General features: G+C 46.0%; 1 protein-coding gene across 4 annotated transcripts; it reads left to right on the plus strand.

Moving 5' to 3' along the window:
• Positions 1–326: 326 nt before the first annotated feature.
• On the plus strand, positions 327–22,048 carry TBPL1 (TATA-box binding protein like 1). 4 transcript variants are annotated; one of them, XM_056566582.1, is made up of 7 exons: positions 327–465; positions 12,776–12,954; positions 13,061–13,143; positions 15,256–15,319; positions 19,530–19,633; positions 19,719–19,813; positions 21,467–22,048. In XM_056566582.1, exons 2-7 carry the CDS (start codon positions 12,820–12,822, stop codon positions 21,544–21,546), a joined length of 561 nt encoding a protein of 186 aa, XP_056422557.1. In that variant the 5' UTR covers positions 327–465; positions 12,776–12,819; the 3' UTR covers positions 21,547–22,048. The 4 variants fall into 4 exon arrangements, with proteins under 4 accessions (XP_056422557.1, XP_056422556.1, XP_056422558.1 ...); XM_056566581.1 differs by lacking the exon at positions 327–465 and adding an exon at positions 472–610; XM_056566583.1 differs by lacking the exon at positions 327–465 and adding an exon at positions 615–653.
• Positions 22,049–22,715: the final 667 nt, after the last annotated feature.

Raw genomic sequence — 22,715 nt, forward strand, 5'->3', positions numbered from 1 at the left:
TTTGAAAAAGCTGGAGGCACCCTGTTTGGAAAACATTCCCTTCCATTCAGGGGAAAAGGTGCACGGCTTGACCGACACATTGGCATGGCACAGTGCCAGTCACATGACTTTCTCCTGCCTCTTAGACAATATGCCCACAGCAGGAGGAACGAATATAAAGACTAATGTGGTGGCACAAGAGCAGATGACAACACTCTACAGACCTGTAAAGAAATAAACTATGAGCATTAGGGGCCCTAACTGTACGCCACAGGGATACCACGTCTGGCCTGTCCCCTCCCTGGACGCCCCACATCCACCCTGACACTCCAACTACTCCAAACAAAGAGCATCCCGCCTGCAACTACCCGCTAACAGTCACGTGTCTGCTGTCCTCCAATCACAGGCCGCCTTCCATCCCGCCCAGAGATTTTGATGGGTAACACGAGGAATACTACTGGTGGGCTGAGCCTGGCTCGCTGATTGGTAATACCGGGGAGAGTGGGCGGGGCGGCAGGAAAGTGTCTGCCAGGGTTACCAGTTCCCCGCCACTGCTTCCGGGACACTGCTATTTACCTTTCTCATCGCCGGGCATAACGTGCTGTACCGGCTGTGACGGTGCAGGTAGCAGGTATGTCAGTTGATACTGGAGCTGAGCTGTGTGAACTGCGGCTGTATGTCCAAGTGCGGCATTACTGCCCCGGTGATCCGCAGTGATTCATTATTATGCCCCGGTGATCCGCAGTGATCCATTATTCTGCCCCGGTGACCCATTATTCTGCCCCGGTGACCCGCAGTGATCCATTATTCTGCCCCGGTGACCCGCAGTGATCCATTAATCTGCACAGTGGTTATACGGTGTCTATGGGCGGCCGGTGTCATCTGAGGCACCGCTGCTGTTTCGTCTCATCCCCCGGTCACCTTGGGAGACCTACGGCTCCACTCTGCATTGTGTGACCTCCTAGTCTATGTCATATCCCCCCTGGTATATACAGCCTCCTGCATCATATCCCCTCTGGTATATACAGGCTCATGCATCATATCCCCCCTGGTATATACAGCCTCCTGCATCATATCCCCCCTGGTATATACAGCCTCCTGCATCATATCCCCCCTGGTATATACAGCCTCCTGCATCATATCCCCCCTGGTATATACAGCCTCCTGCATCATATCCCCCCCTGGTATATACAGCCTCCTGCATCATATCCCCCCTGGTATATACAGCCTCCTGCATCATATCCCCCCCTGGTATATACAGCCTCCTGCATCATATCCCCCCCTGGTATATACAGCCTCCTGCATCATATGCCCCCCTGGTATATACAGCCTCCTGCATCATATGCCCCCCTGGTATATACAGCCTCCTGCATCATATGCCCCCCTGGTATATACAGCCTCCTGCATCATATGCCCCCCTGGTATATACAGCCTCCTGCATCATATGCCCCCCTGGTATATACAGCCTCCTGCATCATATGCCCCCCTGGTATATACAGCCTCCTGCATCATATCCCCCCTGGTATATACAGCCTCCTGCATCATATCCCCCCTGGTATATACAGCCTCCTGCATCATATCCCCCCTGGTATATACAGCCTCTTAGAGCATATTCTTCCTGGTATATACAGCCTCTTAGAGCATATTCTTCCTGGTATATACAGCCTCCTGCATCATATCCCCCCTGGTATATACAGCCTCCTGCATCATATCCCCCCTGGTATATACAGCCTCCTGCATCATATCCCCCCTGATATATACAGCCTCCTGCATCATATCCCCCCTGGTATATACAGCCTCCTGCATCATATCCCCCCTGGTATATACAGCCTCCTGCATCATATCCCCCCTGGTATATACAGCCTCCTGCATCATATCCCCCCTGGTATATACAGCCTCCTGCATCATATCCCCCCTGGTATATACAGCCTCCTGCATCATATCCCCCCTGGTATATACAGCCTCTTAGAGCATATTCTTCCTGGTATATACAGCCTCCTAGAGCATATCCCCCCTGGTATATACAGCCTCCTAGAGCATATCCTTCCTGGTATATACAGCCTCCTAGAGCATATTCTTCCTGGTATATACAGCCTCCTAGAGCATATCCTTCCTGGTATATACAGCCTCCTAGAGCATATCCTTCCTGGTATATACAGCCTCCTAGAGCATATCCTTCCTGGTATATACGGCCTCCTAGAGCATATCCTTCCTGGTATATACAGACTCCTAGAGCATATCCTTCCTGGTATATACAGCCTCCTAGAGCATATCCTTCCTGGTATATACAGCCTCCTAGAGCATATCCTTCCTGGTATATACAGCCTCCTAGAGCATATCTTCCCCGGTATATTCTTTCTTCTTCTTATATTCATCCTTCTAGTCCTTCTTATTATATTTATTCTCTAGATTAAGAACAGCACATATGGGACATCTCACATGCAAGAACAATTCCAGGACTATACTTTACAATGTGGGGTTAAAAGTGTACTATGGTGCTTTTTTTTAATTAAAGGATAGGGGATAAGTTTGAGATAGCGGGGGGTCCGACCGCTGGGGCCCCCTGCGATCTCTCTGTACGGGGGCCCCGGCTCTCGGCCCAGATAGCGGGTGTCGACCCCCGCACAAAGCGGCGGCCGACACGCCCCTCAATACATCTCTATGGCAGAGCCGGAGATTGCCGAAGGCAGCGCTTCGGCTCTGCCATAGAGTTGTATTGAGGGGGCATGTCGGCCGTCGCCTCGTGCGGAGGTCGACACGCCCCCTTCCCGCGGGCTGTCAGGGCCCCGTACAGGAGATCGCAGGGGGCCAGTGGTGACTCACCACGAGTCACCACTGGACTACTCCTTTAACCCTCTTTGCCTGGGCTGCAAAATGAAACAAAACAAACTTTAACTCACCTTCCTACGTTCCCCCGTTGCTCCTATGTCGGTGTCCCGTTCTCTGGTCCTTCTCTTCTACCGCGTCGGTGCGTCACGCTGCGGGACATTACTGCGGCAGTTATACACTGAGAGCAGCGTGACTCACCCACCCGCAGGAAGCGGAAGAAGACAAGGACCAGATAACGGGACACCGGCATCGGAGCAATGGGGGAACATAGGCAGGGGAGTTAAAGTTTTTGTTTCATTTTGCAGCCTGGGAGGGTTAATAATAATAAAATAAAAGGCCATAGTACTCCTTTAAATATGAACAACTACCCACAAACAAACATAAGGCTATGTTCACAAGTCGGAATTTCTGTGCTGAGATCCCATTGAGAGTCCCATTGATTTCAACAGTATGCTGCTGCGCTGTGCACACGGCAGAATTTCTGCACCAGAAACTGCGGACATCCTGATTTCGCTGTCCACAGAAAGGATGAACCTGTCCATTCTTTCCGGGGACCAAGCACTGAATGCATTGCATTCTAAGACTGCCCTGTGGTCCTAGTGTGTCATGTTATGCCGGCGCCCGCAGTCTGTGGAATGTCCACATGGAGATTTTCTGTGCGGACATTCCGATGTGTGAACATAGCCTGACAGTGGTGGATGAATCACCCAAGGGCTATGAATGTATAAGTGCAATGAACGTAAGTGCAGAAAGAAAGTGAACCACAGCAAATACAATTACTACCACAGTATCACAAGGAAAGGTCACAATGGGCACCAAACTTGACATATGTCTGAGGGGGGGATCAGCCTTCTAGAGCATATCCTCCCTAGTATATATACAGCCTTCTAGAGCATATCCTCCCTAGTATATATACAGCCTTCTAGAGCATATCCTCCCTAGTATATATACAGCCTTCTAGAACATATCCCCCCTAGTATATATACAGCCTTCTAGATCATATCCCCCTAGTATATATACAGCCTTCTAGAGCATATCCCCCCTAGTATATATACAGCCTTCTAGAGCATATCCTCCCTACTATATATACAGCCTTCTAGAGCATATCCTCCCTAGTAAATATACAGCCTTCGAGAGCATATTCTCCCTACTATATATACAGCCTTCTAGAGCATATCCTCCCTAGTATATATACAGCCTTCTAGAGCATATCCTCCCTAGTATATATACAGCCCATACAGCCTTCGAGAGCATATCCCCCCTAGTATATATACAGCCTTCTAGATCATATCCCCCTAGTATATATACAGCCTTCTAGAGCATATCCCCCCTAGTATATATACAGCCTTCTAGAGCATATCCTCCCTACTATATATACAGCCTTCTAGAGCATATCCTCCCTACTATATATACAGCCTTCTAGAGCATATCCTCCCTACTATATATACAGCCTTCTAGAGCATATCCTCCCTACTATATATACAGCCTTCTAGAGCATATCCTCCCTAGTATATATACAGCCTTCGAGAGCATATTCTCCCTACTATATATACAGCCTTCTAGAGCAATCCCCCCCTAGTATATGTACAGCCTTCTAGAGCATATCCTCCCTACTATATATACAGCCTTCTAGAGCATATCCTCCCTAGTATATATACAGCCTTCTAGAGCATACCCTCCCTAGTATATATACAGCCTTCGAGAGCATATCCTCCCTACTATATATACAGCCTTCTAGAGCATATCCCCCCTAGTATATGTACAGCCTTCTAGAGCATATCCTCCCTACTATATATACAGCCTTCTAGAGCATATCCTCCCTACTATATATAAAGCCTTCTAGAGCATATCCTCCCTACTATATATACAGCCTTCTAGAGCATATCCTCCCTAGTATATATACAGCCTTCTTGAGCATATCCTCCCTAGTATATATACAGCCTTCGAGAGCATATCCTCCCTACTATATATACAGCCTTCTAGAGCATATCCCCCCTAGTATATACAGCCTTCTAGAGCATATCCTCCCTACTATATATACACAGCCTTCTAGAGCATATCCTCCCTAGTATATGTATAGCCTTCTTGAGCATATCCTCCCTAATATATATACAGCCTTATAGAGCATATCATCCCTAGTATATATACAGCATTCGAGAGCATATCCTCCCTACTATAAATACAGCCTTCTAGAGCATATCCTCCCTAGTATATACAGCATCCTAGAGCATATCCTCTTTAGTATATATACACAGCCTTCTAGAGCATATCCTCCCTAGTATATACAGCATCCTAGAGCATATCCTCTTTAGTATATGGTATATACAGCCTTCCAGAGCATATCCTCCCTACTATATATACAGCCTTCTAGAGCATATCCTCCCTAGTATATACAGCATCTTAGAGCATATCCTCTTTAGTATATATACAGCCTTCTAGAGCATATCCTCCCTAGTATATATACAGCATTCTAGAGCATATCCTCCCTAGTATATATACAGCATTCTAGAGCATATCCTCCCTAGTATATATACAGCATTCTAGAGCATATCCTCCCTACTATATATACAGCCTTCTAGAGCATATCCTCCCTACTATATATAAAGCCTTCTAGAGCATATCCTCCCTACTATATATACAGCCTTCTAGAGCATATCCTCCCTAGTATATATACAGCCTTCTTGAGCATATCCTCCCTAGTATATATACAGCCTTCGAGAGCATATCCTCCCTACTATATATACAGCCTTCTAGAGCATATCCCCCCTAGTATATACAGCCTTCTAGAGCATATCCTCCCTACTATATATACACAGCCTTCTAGAGCATATCCTCCCTAGTATATGTATAGCCTTCTTGAGCATATCCTCCCTAATATATATACAGCCTTATAGAGCATATCATCCCTAGTATATATACAGCATTCGAGAGCATATCCTCCCTACTATAAATACAGCCTTCTAGAGCATATCCTCCCTAGTATATACAGCATCCTAGAGCATATCCTCTTTAGTATATATACACAGCCTTCTAGAGCATATCCTCCCTAGTATATACAGCATCCTAGAGCATATCCTCTTTAGTATATGGTATATACAGCCTTCCAGAGCATATCCTCCCTACTATATATACAGCCTTCTAGAGCATATCCTCCCTAGTATATACAGCATCTTAGAGCATATCCTCTTTAGTATATATACAGCCTTCTAGAGCATATCCTCCCTAGTATATATACAGCATTCTAGAGCATATCCTCCCTAGTATATATACAGCATTCTAGAGCATATCCTCCCTAGTATATATACAGCATTCTAGAGCATATCCTCCCTACTATATATACAGCCTTCTAGAGCATATCCTCCCTACTATATAATGCCACCTAGGGCAGCCAATCCTCTCCGGTATATAGAGCCTCCAAAGCACATCCTCTGCTGGAATATATTTCCTCCAAATGCAGTTTATCCTCTCTGGTATATACATAATCCAAGTGCACACATATAGATATATAGTTGTGTGTGTGTATATGTACATATATATATATATATATATATATATATATATATATATATATGCTTGAGAAAGGCTTTATTGATAAGCCGAAACGTCGCTTTCACAGATGAGTGAATAAACCACTATTTGATGTGACTTTGGAGTGCCGCTTCTGCCTTTTTTGTGGATATTTCATTGGGGGTTGGTCTGCCCCTGAAGCTGAGCACCCAGACGGATCTGGAATCCCGCATCACGGTGCTTCTTCCTTCTTCTTCTTTATATATATATATACACACACCAGGGATGTGGAAATCCTATAGCCCGACGCCCGGGAGTAGTAGTTTTGGGTGTCGGGCAGGTGAATTGTTCATAGATTTAGCCCTGTATCGGGCGAGCAGGGACAGACAGACTTCCCCCTTATTGTTCTTTAATGTCGGTGTGAGGCGCAGGAGCTGATGCAAGTCTACACCTCACACCAGCGTTCAGAGTGTATGGAGGGGGCGGGGGCCTCCAGCTGACTGCAGAGACCCCTTATCTCCCCTCCCGGAGGATGGACGGAGCTCAGCAGGGTGAGAGAGAGGATGTTGACAGCTCCGTGCACAGCTCCATCCCCCGCACACAGCTCTATCCCTCCCCCTGATCTGTCTCCACAGGACCTAATCCACCATGGGGAGGTTGCTTGTTTGCATGGGGAAAGCACAGAGCAGGGGGGAGGGGGAGGACGGAAATCTCTCCTCACACCGGCCGGGACTACAGCTCTGATGTCCACTCATGGCGGCTCAGGTGAGGAGACTGAGAATACGGGCGGCGGGAAGGGTGGTTGTATATGTATGGTGTGAGTGTATGTGTGATGTGTATGTAATGTATGATGGGGGGGGGGGGGGCAGGTGTATGTATGATGTGTGCATATGTATGGTGTATGTCAGTGTTTCCCAACCAGGGTGCCTCCAGCTGTTGCAAAACTACAACTCCCAGCATGCTCTGGGCATGCTGGGAGTTGTAGTTTTGCAACAGCTGGAGGCACCCTGGTTGGGAAACACTGGTGGATATGTATGGTGTGAGTGTATGTGTGTGTGTATGATGTCTATGTGTGTATGTAATGTGTGATGTGTATGTATGTGATGTATGATGTGTGTATAATGTCTAAGTGTGATGTGTATGTATGTGATGTATGATGTGGGGTGGGCAGCGGCAGGTGTATGTATGGTGTATATGTATGGTGTGAGTGTATGTGTGTATGTAATGTATGATGTGGGGGGCGGGCAGTGGCGGGTGTGTGTGTGTGTGTGTATATGTATATGGGGGCAGTGGCGGGGGTGTGTGTATATGTATGATATGGGGGCAGTGGCTGGTGCATGTATGATGTGTATGCATGAATGTTTTGTATAGGAGCGGACTGTCACGTCGGGCATTAGGGCAGTTGTGCCATCTAATTTTATTTATTTTTAGTGGCACCCGCACTAAATTGCACCCCCAGAATCCCACCCCCTTCATACTCACCCGCCGACCAAGAGCCCCATGGATGCACACACACGCCCGAACCAAAACTACAACTCCCAGCATGTTGGACCATAACCTAAACTGTAGAACTATAAAGTGTAACATGCTGGGAGTTGTAGTTTTGGTTCGGGTCAGCTGCAGAGCTATAGGCTGCATCAGGGCATGCTGGGTGTTGTAGTTACTAACTGTAATTCCCAGTATTCCTTGACACATCCTATGGCTCTGCAGCTGACACAAACCAAAACTACAACTCCCAGCATGTTACACAATAACCTTAACTGTTCTATACAGTGCAACATGGTGCAACACCCACACAACCATAGGCTGTATCAGGGCATGCTGGGAGTTGTAGTCATCTAGTAACTAAATGCAACTTCCAGCATTTTTGGACACAAAATGCAGCACATAAACTGGAGAAGCAGAACACCCCCCCCCCCCCCCCAGTAACATAAGTCCCTATTGAGACTGAAAAATAGTGATTCAAATATTGTAAAAAGTGCGTATACATGTGAATAAGCCCCTTTCCTAATAAAAGTTTCCAATTTTCTTTAAATAAAAATAATGTACAAAAATAAACATAAGTGGTGTCTCTGCATGTGGAAATGTCCAGACTATTAAAATATGATGTTAATTAAACCGTACGGTGAACGGTGTAAATGTAAATAATAGTCCAGAATTGCTCATTTTTGGTCACTTCATATTAGAAATTTTTTATAAGGTGATCAAAAAGTTATATCTAGACTTTTCTGGGCTTCCCTCAGGTGTAAGGAGCTACAGCTCTCCCTCCGCTAATATCCTGACATACTGCGATCACCTATTAACCATTAGATCACCGCTGTCAGCAGTGTCTAAAGGGATTTTATATCCATCCCTGGTGGTCTAGTGGGGGGGGGATCAGACTATTTTGGGGGAAATTATTTTATCTACCTGGGCAAGTGGATTTTCTTGAGGGACAAGTAGATTGTGTTCCGCTTTAGTCCCTTGGACAAGTAGTTTTTTTTTAAATTTCCACACCCCTGCACACACACATATACACTTTGAGAGAATATATTCCCTGGTGTGTGGGTGTGTATATATGTATAGCTTGCTAGTGCAGCCTTTCCTCACTGGTATATACAGCCTACCAGTGCATAAGCAGCCTGCAGACTACTGACCCCCCAGGATATACAGACATCTAGTATAGCCTTTCTGACCCCAGTATATACATTCTACTAGTGCAGCCTATCCTCCCTGGTATATACAGCCTCCTACAGCAGCCAATCGACCTTGATGTATTCAACCTCGAATGCAGTATATTCTCTTTGTATACATGGCCTTCTAGTGCAGGCTATCCAACCAGGCACATAACTCCTCATAGAGCAGTCTATCCTCACTGTTATATGCAACCTACTAGTGCATGTTATGTTCCCTGGTGTATCCAGCATGTGTTCACTCGGCAGAATTTTGCAGCAAAGTCCTAATGGATGCTCAATGGGATTCTAATGCTTTGTGCACACGGCGGAATTTCTGTGGCAGATGTTCCTGCGGATTCTGCTTGGAAATGCATTGCGGTGTGAACATAGCCTTAAGAGTGTAACATATCCTACCTGGTCAAAGTCAGTGCTGTTTTTAATGGGTCCATACTAGGGATCGACCGATAGATTTTTTTTTTCTAAGGCCGATACCGATAATCTGTGGAGGTTAAGGCCGATAGCCGATAACTTATACTGATACTCCGGTATAAGTTATCGGCTATTTATCTCCCCCCGGCGCTGCAGATCATTGATTTAAAGCGGGTTCTTTAAATCAATGAACTGCAACGGCTTTTGCGGTGCCAGAGACCACCGCCGCCCCCCTACCTATACTCTGGCCAGAGACCGCCGCCACCCGCTTCTCTCCCCCTGCCGGTCCTTAGTCCAACCACTGCCGCTGCCCCATTGCCTCCCCCATCCCCGGTTTTATAATTACCAGGCCCTGGGGTCCGCGCTACTTCTGGTAATTGCCGATAACATCCAAAATCGTGAATATCTGCCGATAATATCGGCCAAACCGATAATCGGTCGATCCCTAGTCCATACATTCTCATAGTGTAACATATCCTCCCCAGTCAGGTTGCTGTTTCTGATTGGTAAATACATCATCCTAGTACAGCACTGGTCACTCCTGGGTATATCCTACATTCTAACCCAGCATATTCTCCAGATATATATAAATATCACCTTCTAGTGCAGCATGTTGTCACTGCTGGTTCTGATGGATGGATGGGGAGATATATATAGCCCTGGTTGCAGTCAGTGCTGTTTCTGATCAGTATATACAGCCTCCTAGTGCAGCATATTCTCCATGCTATTTACAGCCTCCTGGTGCAGCATATCCTCCATGCTATTTACAGCCTCCTGGTGCAGCATATCCTCCATGGTATATACAGCCTACTGCAACATAGGAGAGAGAGAGCACTCTGCACTGCTGCCGCCGCCACCAACCAGGTTGGTGCTGGGGGCGCTGCCATACAGTCATGGCCGTAAATGTTGGCACCCCTGACATTTTTTTGAAAATGAAGTCTTTCTCACAGAAAAGGATTGCAGTAACACATGTTTTGCTATACACATGTTTATTCCCTTTGTGTGTATTGGAACTGAACCAAAAAAGAGAGGAAAAAAAGCAAATTGGACATAATGTCACACCAAACTCCAAAAATGGGCTGGACAAAATTATTGGAACCCTTAACTTAATATTTGGTTGCACACCCTTTGGAAAAAAATAACTGAAATCAGTCGCTTCCTATAACCATCAATAAGCTTCTTACACCTCTCAGCCGGAATGTTGGACCACTCTTCCTTTGCAAACTGCTCCTGGTCTCTCTTATTGGAAGGGCGCCTTTTCCCAACAGCAATTTTAAGATCTCTCCACAGGTGTTCAATGGGATTTAGATCTGGACTCATTACTGGCCACTTCAGAACTCTCCAGTGCTTTGTTGCCATCCATTTCTGGGTGCTTTTTGATGTATGTTTGGGGTCATTGTCCTGCTGGAAAACCCAAGATCTCGGACACAAACCCAGCTTTCTGACACTGGGCTGTACAGTGCAACCCAAAATCCATTGGTAATCCTCAGATTTCATGATGCCTTGCACACATTCAAGGCACCCAGTGCCAGAGGCGGCAAAACAACCACAAAACATAATTGAATCTCCACCATATTTCACTGTAGGTACTGTGTTCTTTTCTTTGTAGGCCTCATTCCATTTTCGGTAAACAGTAGAATGATGTGCTTTACCAAAAAAGGTCTATCTTGGTTTCATCCGTCCACAAGATTTTTTCCCAGAAGGATTTTGGCTTACTCAAGTTCATTTTGTCAAAATGTAGTCTTTCTTTTTTATGTCTGTGTGTCAATAGTGGGGTCCTCCTGGGTCTCTTGACATAGCGTTTCATTTCATTTAAATGTCGACGGATAGTTCACGCTGACACTGATGCTCCATTAGCCTGCAGGACAACTTGAATATCTTTGGAACTTGTTTGGGGCTGCTTATCCACCATCCGGACTATCCTGCGTTGACACCTTTCATCATTTTTTCTCTTCCGTCCACTCCCAGGGAGATTAGCTACAGTGCCATAGGTTGCAAACTTCTTGATAATGTTGCGCACTGTGGACAAAGGCAAATCTAGATCTCTGGAGAGGGATTTCTAACCTTGAGATTGTTGATATTTTTCCACAATTTTGGTTCTCAAGTCCTCAGACAGTTGTCTTCTCCTCTTTCTGTTGTCCATGCTTAGTGTGGCACACACAGACACACAATGCAAAGACTAAGTGAACTTCTCTCCTTTTTATCTGATTTCAGGTGTGATTTCTATATTGCCCACACCTGTTACTTGCCCCAGGTGAGTTTAAAGGAGCATCACATGCTTGAAACAATCTTAATTTTCCACAATTTTGAAAGGGTGCCAATAATTTTGTCCAGCCAATTGTTGGAGTTTGGTGTGACATTATGTCCAATTAGATTTTTCTTTTTTTCCCTCCCTTTTTTGATTTAGTTCCAATACACACAAAGGGAATAAACATGTGTACAGCAAAACATGTGTTACTGCAATCCTTTTCTGTGAGAAATACTTCATTTTCTAGAAAAATTTCAGGGGTGCCAACATTTACAGCCATGACTGTATGTGTGTGTGTGTAAAGACGGAAGTGGTGAATTGCACACCCGGATGGACGTCCTGGCCCTGCCCAGGTGGCAAATCTAATAACTGCCACCTGTAGTGCTGACAAGCAGCCCCAGCTGTCACCCTCCCTTTTGCTGTCACCCTACCACCTGTCACTGCCGCCCCCCCCCCTCCCTCTGCAACACCTCCTGTCATTGCTGTTACCCACTCTTTTGCTGCACCTTCTTTTCCCTTCCTCGTGCTGCACCTCCTGTCATTGCTGTCAGCCTTCCTCCTGCCACTGGTGTCACCCTCCCTTTAAAAAACTGTTTAAAAAGTGTGTTTAAATAAACCTCTTTTTTCCATTCCCCCCCCCCCCCCCCCCAAATAAAAAAATTGTATTTGTCCAAGCTATTATTAAATTATCACATTTCTGATCCGACCCTGTGTGCTGGTTACCTTCTCTACCCCCACTGATTGAAAGCCTCTAGGCTGTACTGCGATCCCCACCTCTCCCCTGCAATCTAGCAGCTGCGTGGAACACCCAGAGGCTCCAAAGCCTAATTTGCATATGTTTTTAAATTCGAATATTTTAAAGGGGTACTCCACTGACCACGTCACTTGCATTGAGGGGGCGTGGCCATGACGTCACGAGGGGTGTGGACGACCCCCGCAGCGCGAAAACAGCGTTCGGAACATTTACTTCCGAACGCTGGCCAGATGAGTACCCCTTTAATGCTTAAGGAGGGAATTAACTAATGAGAGGTGCATAAGGATACAGGTTCAAAAGCCCTATACAGCCATGCTTACTTTATACTCCATAAACCTGCCGACAGGTCTGCTTTAACCTGTGTTTCCTTCCAAGGAGGTATTCTCATGGTGGGGGCAAGCTGCAAGTAAGCCACCTCAATGGATGCAGAGAGTGATGTGGCATTAGATATCTTGATCACCAATGTCGTCTGTGTTTTCCGAACAAGATGCCATTTAAACCTGCGAAAGATTGCTTTAGAGGGGGTAAATGTCATATACAAGCGTGAAGTTGGAGTAAGTATTCTGGCGTAGAACAACTTAAATTTTTTTATTGTTTTTTACTGTTTTTGCATTTAAAGTTTTGGCTTTATTGTTTGCATTGTACTTTCTTCTATTCTAGAAGGTGTTGATGAAACTCAGAAAACCCAGAATAACTGCTACAATCTGGTCATCAGGAAAAATCATTTGTACAGGAGCAACCAGGTAAAATGTGCTTCCTCAGTCAGGGGTATAGCCCTACATAGTCTGGGGCTGGGTTCACATGTTTTCAGAGCATCAAGGTATTTAAAAAAAAATCAGACTGAGTTCTCAATTGGCCTTTTCAGACTTTCTAGTTAATTTCAGAGCCAGATAGGAAAACCCTGGAAGACGTGATCTCTTATCTGACACTCTGGATGCCAGGGATGTCCCTATTACCAACTGTGGGATCGGTCCCGGCATTAGTATTCCTCTGGATTTTTTTCTACCACTGAGCCAGATTGCTGGGTGTATAGAAATGAGCCCTATCACGGTTTAACCAGCGCTGACAGTACCAAACATTCTCCTCTGATAGGAGGAATGAGAACACCCAGTTGTCAATGTATTCATAAGTTTCTAGAGGAATGAAACAATGCAGATATTTAAAGAGTACCTGTCACCAAACTAAACTTTTAATATATTGTTCCTTATGTTATTGTAAGACACCTTGCTATTTACTTGCTTTAAAATTCTCAACCTTTAAATGTTTTTAATTAGGGATCAACTGATATTGATTTTTATAGAGTCAATACCGATAAACTGTGAACTTTCAGGCCGATAGCCGATAACTTATACCAATATTCCTCCCTTGTAGACAGCAGTCCCCCCCCCTCCTCCTAATGTAGACAGCTCACTTGCAGCTGTCCTCGGGTGTTGCCGCTCCGCTGTCCCGTTCTCCCGTCCACATCATGGCGTCCTATGGAGAAGCATGTGACATACACGTCACTCTGCTTCCGTAGCGTTACGCTGGGCGCAGGGGAGGAGTGATGTGTGTGTCACATGCTCCTCCATAGGACGCCATGATGTGATCTGGAGAACGGGACTGGGGAGTGGGGCTGCACAGCAGCAGGTATCGGGGGCGCGCGCTGGACACATTATAGAAATGTGATGGACGTGATAGAAAAAACAGCCACTAGGTGGCTCTGTTCTGTTCCCAAACAGTTCATTTGGTCTCCACCCAGACTTGCAGCAGTCCAAACTCAGGAAGGGGGTTTCGGGCATGTCGAGTCACAGCTCTCGCAGGCTTCAGTGATGTTGTGCCTGCTGGGGAACGCCCACTTTCTCCTGCTGGGAGCGTACATAATGTGAGCAAGGGGAAAGGTATGATACAGAGCTTTTTAAGCTTAGTGTTAGGAGTAGTAAGAGAATATAATCTGAGTTAGTTTAGAAAAAATGGTTCGGTGACAGGAACTCTTTAATAATAAATGCTCCAGAATTGGTATTTCCTATGGGATACAAGTATTTGTTAAAACGGATATGTCAGAAGAGCAGGTAGGTAGTCTTTTGTAAGCCTTGTGCCCTAAATTCCAGTGCAGCATTTATTTTAACCTCCACCCTCCCCTTCCTCCGGTGGGTTCAACTGAGTCTGATTCTCATTCCTTAGGTCTTCTATTTACACTCCTTTATTTAATATTACGTTTACGCCCACCTGACTACTAAGAAAAAAATTGTTCCTCCTTCCAGCCTCTGATTTAATGTTCGCATTTGTGGCATGTGTCAAAACACAAAAGATTAATTGGAATTGCTGTGGTTATTATATTTTTGACTTTTGGGAGCTGTCGACTCTACCACTGAACACCCATCTCTGATACCATGGTGCCGACCATTCTATGCATTATGGATGAGAGGGTGGCGGTGAATGAATGTTCAGTGGTAAATGTGTACATGTATCTATGCAGATAAGATGGGTTCCCAGCATATTGAAATATTTTCAAACCCTGGCCAGGCCTTGTTTGTCATTCTCTGCTGGAACCTGGAGAAGCGCAGAAGGTGTCCAGCGGTTTTAGCTTCTGATTCTGTAGCCTGTGCAATGATGGGACTAGTTGGGCTGTGTGCGTTCATTTCCTCATAGACAGATACAATAAAGAAGCTCTTTTTAGCTGTATGTTTTTTGTTTTGTTTTTTACCAACCAGCCACATTGAATAAAATAACTAAAACAAATCAACCTATCCCTGATATAGATTTGGCACTGTTGATTCTAAAAAGGGAATTTGATGTGTTTTTTTTGTTGCTGTTTTTGTTTTAACCAACAATAACACCATCAACACCAAATCATTAATTGTGTATCTGTGTTTCAGTGAAGAAGAAGCCAAGTTTGGTGCTAGAAGATTGGCTCGATGTTTGCAGAAGCTGGGATTTTTGGTAATGTGCTTATCTTTGTAAAATTTTCTTTTAAACTTTTTATTTTTAATAAGAGCTTGGGACAAAAAAAGTGTAGCCACGGTCATTTCAACAAACTGCATAAATCAGTAGTACAAGAAACTTTGTCAAATGGCTATTATCAGAGGAAAATTATTTTTATCTCCTCTTATCCAACTACTTTCCTTGGAACCCCATGCTGCGTTGAGGGGTGGGGCATGACGTCACACGGGGTTGGAATCGTGACGTCACGATACTCTGGCCCCGTGGTCGTCACGCTTTACACTCGGAGCCTCCAGCGCTGCAGATGGCTCTAAAAGGTGGGTGCGTAATGACAGATTGCGGGGGTCCCCAGCAGCGGGACCCCCTCCATCATACATCTTATCCCCTATCCTTTTGATAGGGCCGGAGTACCCCTTTAATGGACCTAAATTTCACTTTAGATACTGGTCCTACTATTGTTGGGCAAAAGTTGTATGGAAAGTTAGTGACCATTAAAATCTAGTTTTTATGTTGAATTTATATATTTTAGAATTGTTGGTAATTTCTAATTTTCCATTTTACTAACTAAATTATAGTAAGTACATTATTATATGGAAAAACATTATAAACAAAATATTTTTGAATCGATCCTTTTAGGGATGTGGAATTTGTATCTCCTGACGCCCGGAACATACTCTGCAGCCCCCGGCTGTTCTCAGTAGCCGGGGGCCGCTGCTAATAGCCAGCATGCGGCGATCGCTGCGGCTGGCTATTAACCCTTTAGATCGCAGCTGTCAAAGCTTACAGCGGCGTCTAAAGGGATCTGTGAATGTTCCCTGGTGGGTTAGTGGGGTGGATCGCCCCCTCGCAGCTCGATCGCGGGCGGGCGATTGACTGTGGAGGTAGCCGGAAGGCTTACCTCTGCTTCCTGCTGTCCCGTGGCATCAAAGGATCGCAGATCAATGGAGTTCAATAGAACTCTATTCATCTGTCTGAGGAATCTAATGATTCCTCCTAAAAGTCTAATGAAGTGTATAAAAAAAATAAAGTTTTAATAAAAGTGTAAAAGACATTGTTTTTTAGACAGAATCGGGATATGTATCGGGATATGTATCGTCACCTAGACGGTATCGCGATATATCGAATCGTCACACTGGTATCGCGATTCGAATCGTATAGCCAAATTCTTGGCGATTCACACCCCTACTGCCTACTAAGGCTGCTTTCACACCATGAGCATTCATCAGTTATTAAACGTCCGTTTTCGGTGTAAAGACGGACGTTTAATAATGGATGAAAGACCCGTTAAATGGATTCATCCGTTAAAAGACCCGTTATCCCTCATGTATGGCCGAACACCTCTGCCTACAGACTCCCACAGCCGGAACTACTACTACCATCATGGAACAGACTTGTTTCCATGATGGGAGTAGTAATTCCCTGGCTGCAGGAGTCTGCAGACAGCTGGGGAGGCTACATTAGTGTTTGTACTACAACCCCAATCATGGAACAGAGTCTGTTACACGATGGAGGTTGTAGTACAGGGGCTGAGGGATTGATTGCACCGGGTTTCACTTCTGAGACCCTATGCGATCTGAAGTTATTAAAGGGGTTGTGCGCTGCCCTGCAGTTCGGAGCTCAGCTCACAGCGTCCGGAGTTCATTACTCCGAACGCTGTGTGCGGGCTTCCGTGTTCGCGGCCGGCGGGCGTGACGTCTCGCCCGGCCCCTTCGTGACGTCTCGCCCGGCCCCTTCGTGACGTCTCGCCCGGCCCCTTCGTGACGTCTCGCCCGGCCCCTTCGTGACGTCTCGCCCGGCCCCTTCGTGACGTCTCGCCCGGCCCCTTCGTGACGTCTCGCCCGGCCCCTTCGTGACGTCTCGCCCGGCCCCTTCGTGACGTCTCGCCCGGCCCCTTCGTGACGTCTCGCCCGGCCCCTTCGTGACGTCTCGCCCGGCCCCTTCGTGACGTCTCGCCCGGCCCCTTCGTGACGTCTCGCCCGGCCCCTTCGTGACGTCTCGCCCGGCCCCTTCGTGACGTCTCGCCCGGCCCCTTCGTGACGTCTCGCCCGGCCCCTTCGTGACGTCTCGCCCGGCCCCTTCGTGACGTCTCGCCCGGCCCCTTCGTGACGTCTCGCCCGGCCCCTTCGTGACGTCTCGCCCGGCCCCTTCGTGACGTCTCGCCCGGCCCCTTCGTGACGTCTCGCCCGGCCCCTTCGTGACGTCTCGCCCGGCCCCTTCGTGACGTCTCGCCCGGCCCCTTCGTGACGTCTCGCCCGGCCCCTTCGTGACGTCTCGCCCGGCCCCTTCGTGACGTCTCGCCCGGCCCCTTCGTGACGTCTCGCCCGCCCCCTTCGTGACGTCTCGCCCGCCCCCTTCGTGACGTCTCGCCCGCCCCCTTCGTGACGTCTCGCCCGCCCCCTTCGTGACGTCTCGCCCGCCCCCTTCGTGACGTCTCGCCCGCCCCCTTCGTGACGTCTCGCCCGCCCCCTTCGTGACGTCTCGCCCGCCCCCTTCGTGACGTCTCGCCCGCCCCCTCAACGAAAGTCTATGGGAAGGGGGCACGACCCCTTCCCATAGACTTTGGTAGAGGGGGGCAGGCGTGACGTCACGAGGGGGCGGGCGAGACGTCACAAAGGGGCCGGGCGTGACGTCACACCCGGCGGCCGCGAACACGGAAGCCCGCACACAGCGTTCGGAGTAATGAACTCTGGACGCTGTGAGCTGAGCTCCGAACTGCAGGGCAGCGCACAACCCCCTTAAGCAGGGGAACGGGCGGCAAGCTCCTCAACCCTGCCGAGAGTCCTGAATGGCCGGTACCAAGGAGCCAATCAGGGCTCTCAGCGGGAGATTTAAAAATGAACATTGTGAGTAGATGGGCCATATGTATATTAAAAGCGCTGTGGGGGCAAGATATATAGCGCTGCGGGGGTCAGACATATAAGCCTATATATCTAGCCCCGCCAGCGCATTAATAAATATATACCCCCTGCCAGCACATTAAATATATACCCCCCCCCCCGCAGCGCATGTATAATGTAGCCTCGCAGCACTTCTATATACCTATGCCACTGCAGCGCTATATGTGAAAAGCATTCTAGCAGCAGCATCGGCCACCCAATGATGCTGATAGAAATACTTTTCATACATAGTGCTGCAGTGGCATATGTATATTGAAGCGCTGGGGGGGCAGATAACACTATATGTCTGCCCCCGCCAGTGCTTCTATATACATATATCCCTGTAGCGCTATTAATGAAAAGTATTTCTATTAGCAGCACATAGTGCCGGCAGCCGTCTCCTGACACTATGCGCTCCTTAAAGAAATACTTTTCATTCATAGCCTGCAGGGGTATATGAATATAGACGGGCTGTGGGGGGATGATAATGCAATATGTCTAGCCCCCCCCCCCCCCAGCGCTTCTATATACATATATCCCTGTAGTGCTATTAATGGAAAGTATTTCTATTAGCAGCTCATAGTGCCAGGAGATGGAAAATACTTTTCATTCATAGCCTGCAGGGATATATGTATATAGAAGTCTGTTCCATGATGGGAGTAGTAGTCCTCCCTCAGCACTGCAGGAGTCTGCTGATGTCACCTCTTCTGAGCATGCTCAGTAAAAATAACGTCCGTTATAATAACGGGCAGTAACGGGTGTATTTACTAACGTCCATCGGCCATAGACTTCAATGTTAAAAATAACGTCCGTTAATTCATCCGGTTCTTGTGACGGAAAAAAAATTAGTGCATGGTCCGTTATTTCTTCCGTCACAGCTAACGGCCGTTATTCATGAAGGACTATAACGGATCATAACGGATAATCAAAAAATCCCATAGACTTGAATGGGATTTTGTAATGGACGTTTAACATCCGTTATTAAGACTTTTCTAACGGACGTTTATAACAGATCTTTTAATGGATGAATTTCATAGTGTGAAAGCGGCCCAAGCATAATAATAAGCGGACTCTTCCTGTTCTGTTAAAAAGTCTTTGCAGCAGTTACCTCTTTATGACAGGAAGGCTTTCAGTCAGATGTCACATCAGTATAGACAAGATATGGCCATTCCTCCCCTTCCGCCTCCCTGCACCCTGATTTCTGAACAGGTCAAAGAGCAGGTTAAAAGCAGCTCAGGGAAGATGACCGCTTCCATAATAATGTTCTGTATACTAAAAAAGTGTATTATTTGCTGCTTATATCTCACAGTGTACATTTTATTGTATTTAAACAGGTAAAATTCACCGAGTTTAAAGTTGTCAATGTACTGGCAGTGTGCACTATGCCATTTGAAATAAGATTACCAGAATTCACTAAAAATAACCGACCTCATGCCAGGCAAGTGCTTTTATTATTCTTTTATTTACTATCTTAGATTTCCTTTATTGCTACTCAAAAAAAAAATGTTATTGTATTTTTACAGTTATGAGCCTGAACTTCACCCTGCCGTTTGTTATAGAATAAAGTCTTTAAGATCAACACTGCAGATATTCTCCACCGGAAGTATTACAGTAACAGGTAAAGTCTATCATTGTCCTGTTACAAGGATTTATACGCCATTTATTTTGGCACTTTAAAGTGTAAGAATCTTGGCAACTTTAACAGGGACCAATCTGTGATGGGTAAATGACTGGTTTGTGGCATGTCTGAGTCGGCTAGGTCTTGTGAGGATGTGCCTGGTGTGCAGTGGTTAGTACTGTACCTACCAAAAGTGTTTTGAGAATGGACAACCTTGTTAGCTAGTAAAAAGTGTCTAAGGGGTCCGAGACTCACTGATGTGTGTGGAGAGGAAACGTTAGCTGACTGGCCCAGTCCCACAAAGGAGCTCCTGTTTCATAAATTGTTAAAGGGGTTTTGCTAAGATCCAAAGTTATCCTCTATACTCCCAAGAACGGAGGTCATATGTACACTGAGTGAATGAAGCGGCAGCATGCATGTGTGGCCAGCACTCTATTCTGTATGGGGTATCCAGACATTGTTTTATTTAACATTTTCACATAACGAACAACACAACAACATGAATATATGCTTGCAGACAAAGATCACATAAGGCATTGTAGAGTGCCTATTTAGCATTAAAAAGGACAGTCTTCACAGGGCACCTTGGTGCTGAATAACTAGAACTATATCTGTATATTCACTTAGTTACATCTTAAAGGAGGGCATCTAGATCGCGGGGGGGAGGGGGGGGGGTGTGTCCGACTGCTGGGACCCTCCTTGATCTCCTGTACAAGGCCCCTTCTCTCCCCAGGAGCGGTGCATTACAACTCCCCACCATGCCCTCTCCTTGTATCTCTATGGGAGTGCTTAAAGGGGTACAAGGCGATACAGGGGCCTGAGCATTGTGACATCACGGCTCCGCCCCCTTGTGACGTCACTGCCCGACCCTTAATGCAAGTCTATGGGAGGGGGCGTGACGGCCGCTACGCCCCTCCCATAGACTTGTATTGAGGGAGGTGGACCGTAACATCACAAGGGGCGGCGCCGTGACATCACAATGCTCCGGCCCCTGTATTGCCTGTCATTATGCACAGAGTGAGTTTGCTCTGTGCAGTAATGACAGCAGGGTGCTGCAGCCGAGATCCCGGGGTCCCCAGCGGCAGGACCCACGCGATCAGACATTTCATCCCCTATCCTTTGGATAGGTGATAAGATGTCTATGGCCGGAGTACCCCTTTAAAGTGTTGATCGGTGCATGGCTGCTATTAGCAGAGGTCCCTATCTACTGAAATGAGCTGAGGGTCACAGGGTGTGGAGGAGGCTCGAGTCAGGAGCCAGCTCCATACACCCTTAGTGGCACCATGACGGATTAGAACCGCAATGGGTCCCCAACACTTTTCTGCAATTTTATTACATAAAACAAAATATGCTCTTATAAACGTGTATATATTATACATTTGTCTGTTCAATTCTGCTGCTGTTTCTTTAACTCCAAGGATCCTTTTAAACGGGCAGACCAATGCCTGAGCCTATTACATAGCTCAATGATTGTGCGGCCAGGGCCCCAGGAACGTTTCCATTGTTTGCTTGTTGAGTGATCACCAGGTCTTTTACATGGGACAATAAAAGTCCTGTTCAGCCAATAATTGCTCATGTCAGTGAAAGTGCATTTTTAAGTGCTTTTTGTATTTTTCATTCAAAAAACTTAATGTTTTTTTTTTTTTTTTTCAGGTCCTGATGTGAAGTCCGTTGCTACCGCTGTAGAGCAGATTTACCCTTGTGTATTTGAAAGCCGGAAAGTAATTTTGTAAATAACCACTTCTGCATTGAGATTTTAGGATCATGCACCTTTTTTTAAGAAGAAAAGAATAAATCTGTAACTTGATCAAATAAACAGGACCAACAAAGGGACAACTGTTTTTAACTCCTCGTCTCTCACAGTGTTGAGACTCTGCATCCAGAGACATTTCTGTGTTTTTAGGAAAGGACTGTTTACAAGAATTGGACCTGCTGCTTTGAAACAACTGTGCTATTTATTTGTGAAGTAATTCCCTTGTCCTCTTACGGAGAGAGCTGTAAAGATGTGCACTAATGCAAACCCTCTGTTTGAGCTTGTGGTTTATTTATAGACTTTTATTTTAATTCAATTTTTTTTAATTTTTATTTTTTATTTTTATTTTTTTTATATGGGCACCAAAGAAACTGTTAAGGTTTTCTTCTCACTCATCGAATGTGTTTTTATAAAATGTTCTGTTGTCATAGCACAAATGTTTTCTTTTGTCATGTAAATATTTTTTAATAAAAACTATTGATTAACAGGTTTGTATTTTGTTTTAATGTTGTTATTGCTGTATTATGATTCAGTGGCCCAGATTTACTAATGTAAAAACTTACAGCTTCTTGTCATGTTTTTAGCATTATGCATATTCGCACTTTAATCATAAATGGTTTTTAGTTGATTTTTGCACCTACCTAGATAATTCTGTGTTCCAGATATAAGAGGAAGGTGGAGCTGGAGTTACAATCCACCTAGGGGATTCCCCATCAAAAGTTAGGTATACCCTCCCCTCACTGGGTAAACACCTAAAGAAGATGGAACTGGAATCAGAATCTACCTTGGGTAGATGCCTGAGGAAGGTGGAATTTATGTGTCCCCAATCCTACCTGCAATTCTGCTTTGAAAATGCAGGCAGAAATTCTTCTAACTAAAATGTATAGTATAGTGAATGGGTTTCTGTTAACAAACTCGCACTGCGGAATTTGTGAACGGAAAATCCGCTTGGAAATTTTCGCCTGAAGAATGGCGTTGCTCATTCTTCAGGCGGAAATACTGGCGGAACACATTGCAGTCTATTGGAGACTGAAGTGTCCGTGCGGTCCTAGTGCCGACAGATTCAGTCAGTGCTGGCCGTACTCGAATCTCCTGGCGGAAATTTTCTGCCTGGAGATTCCGCAGTGTGAACCTAGCGTTACAGCATTA

The sequence above is a fragment of the Hyla sarda genome, chromosome 3 (assembly GCF_029499605.1).
Source record: "Hyla sarda isolate aHylSar1 chromosome 3, aHylSar1.hap1, whole genome shotgun sequence".
Taxonomy (NCBI): Eukaryota; Metazoa; Chordata; class Amphibia; order Anura; family Hylidae; genus Hyla; species Hyla sarda.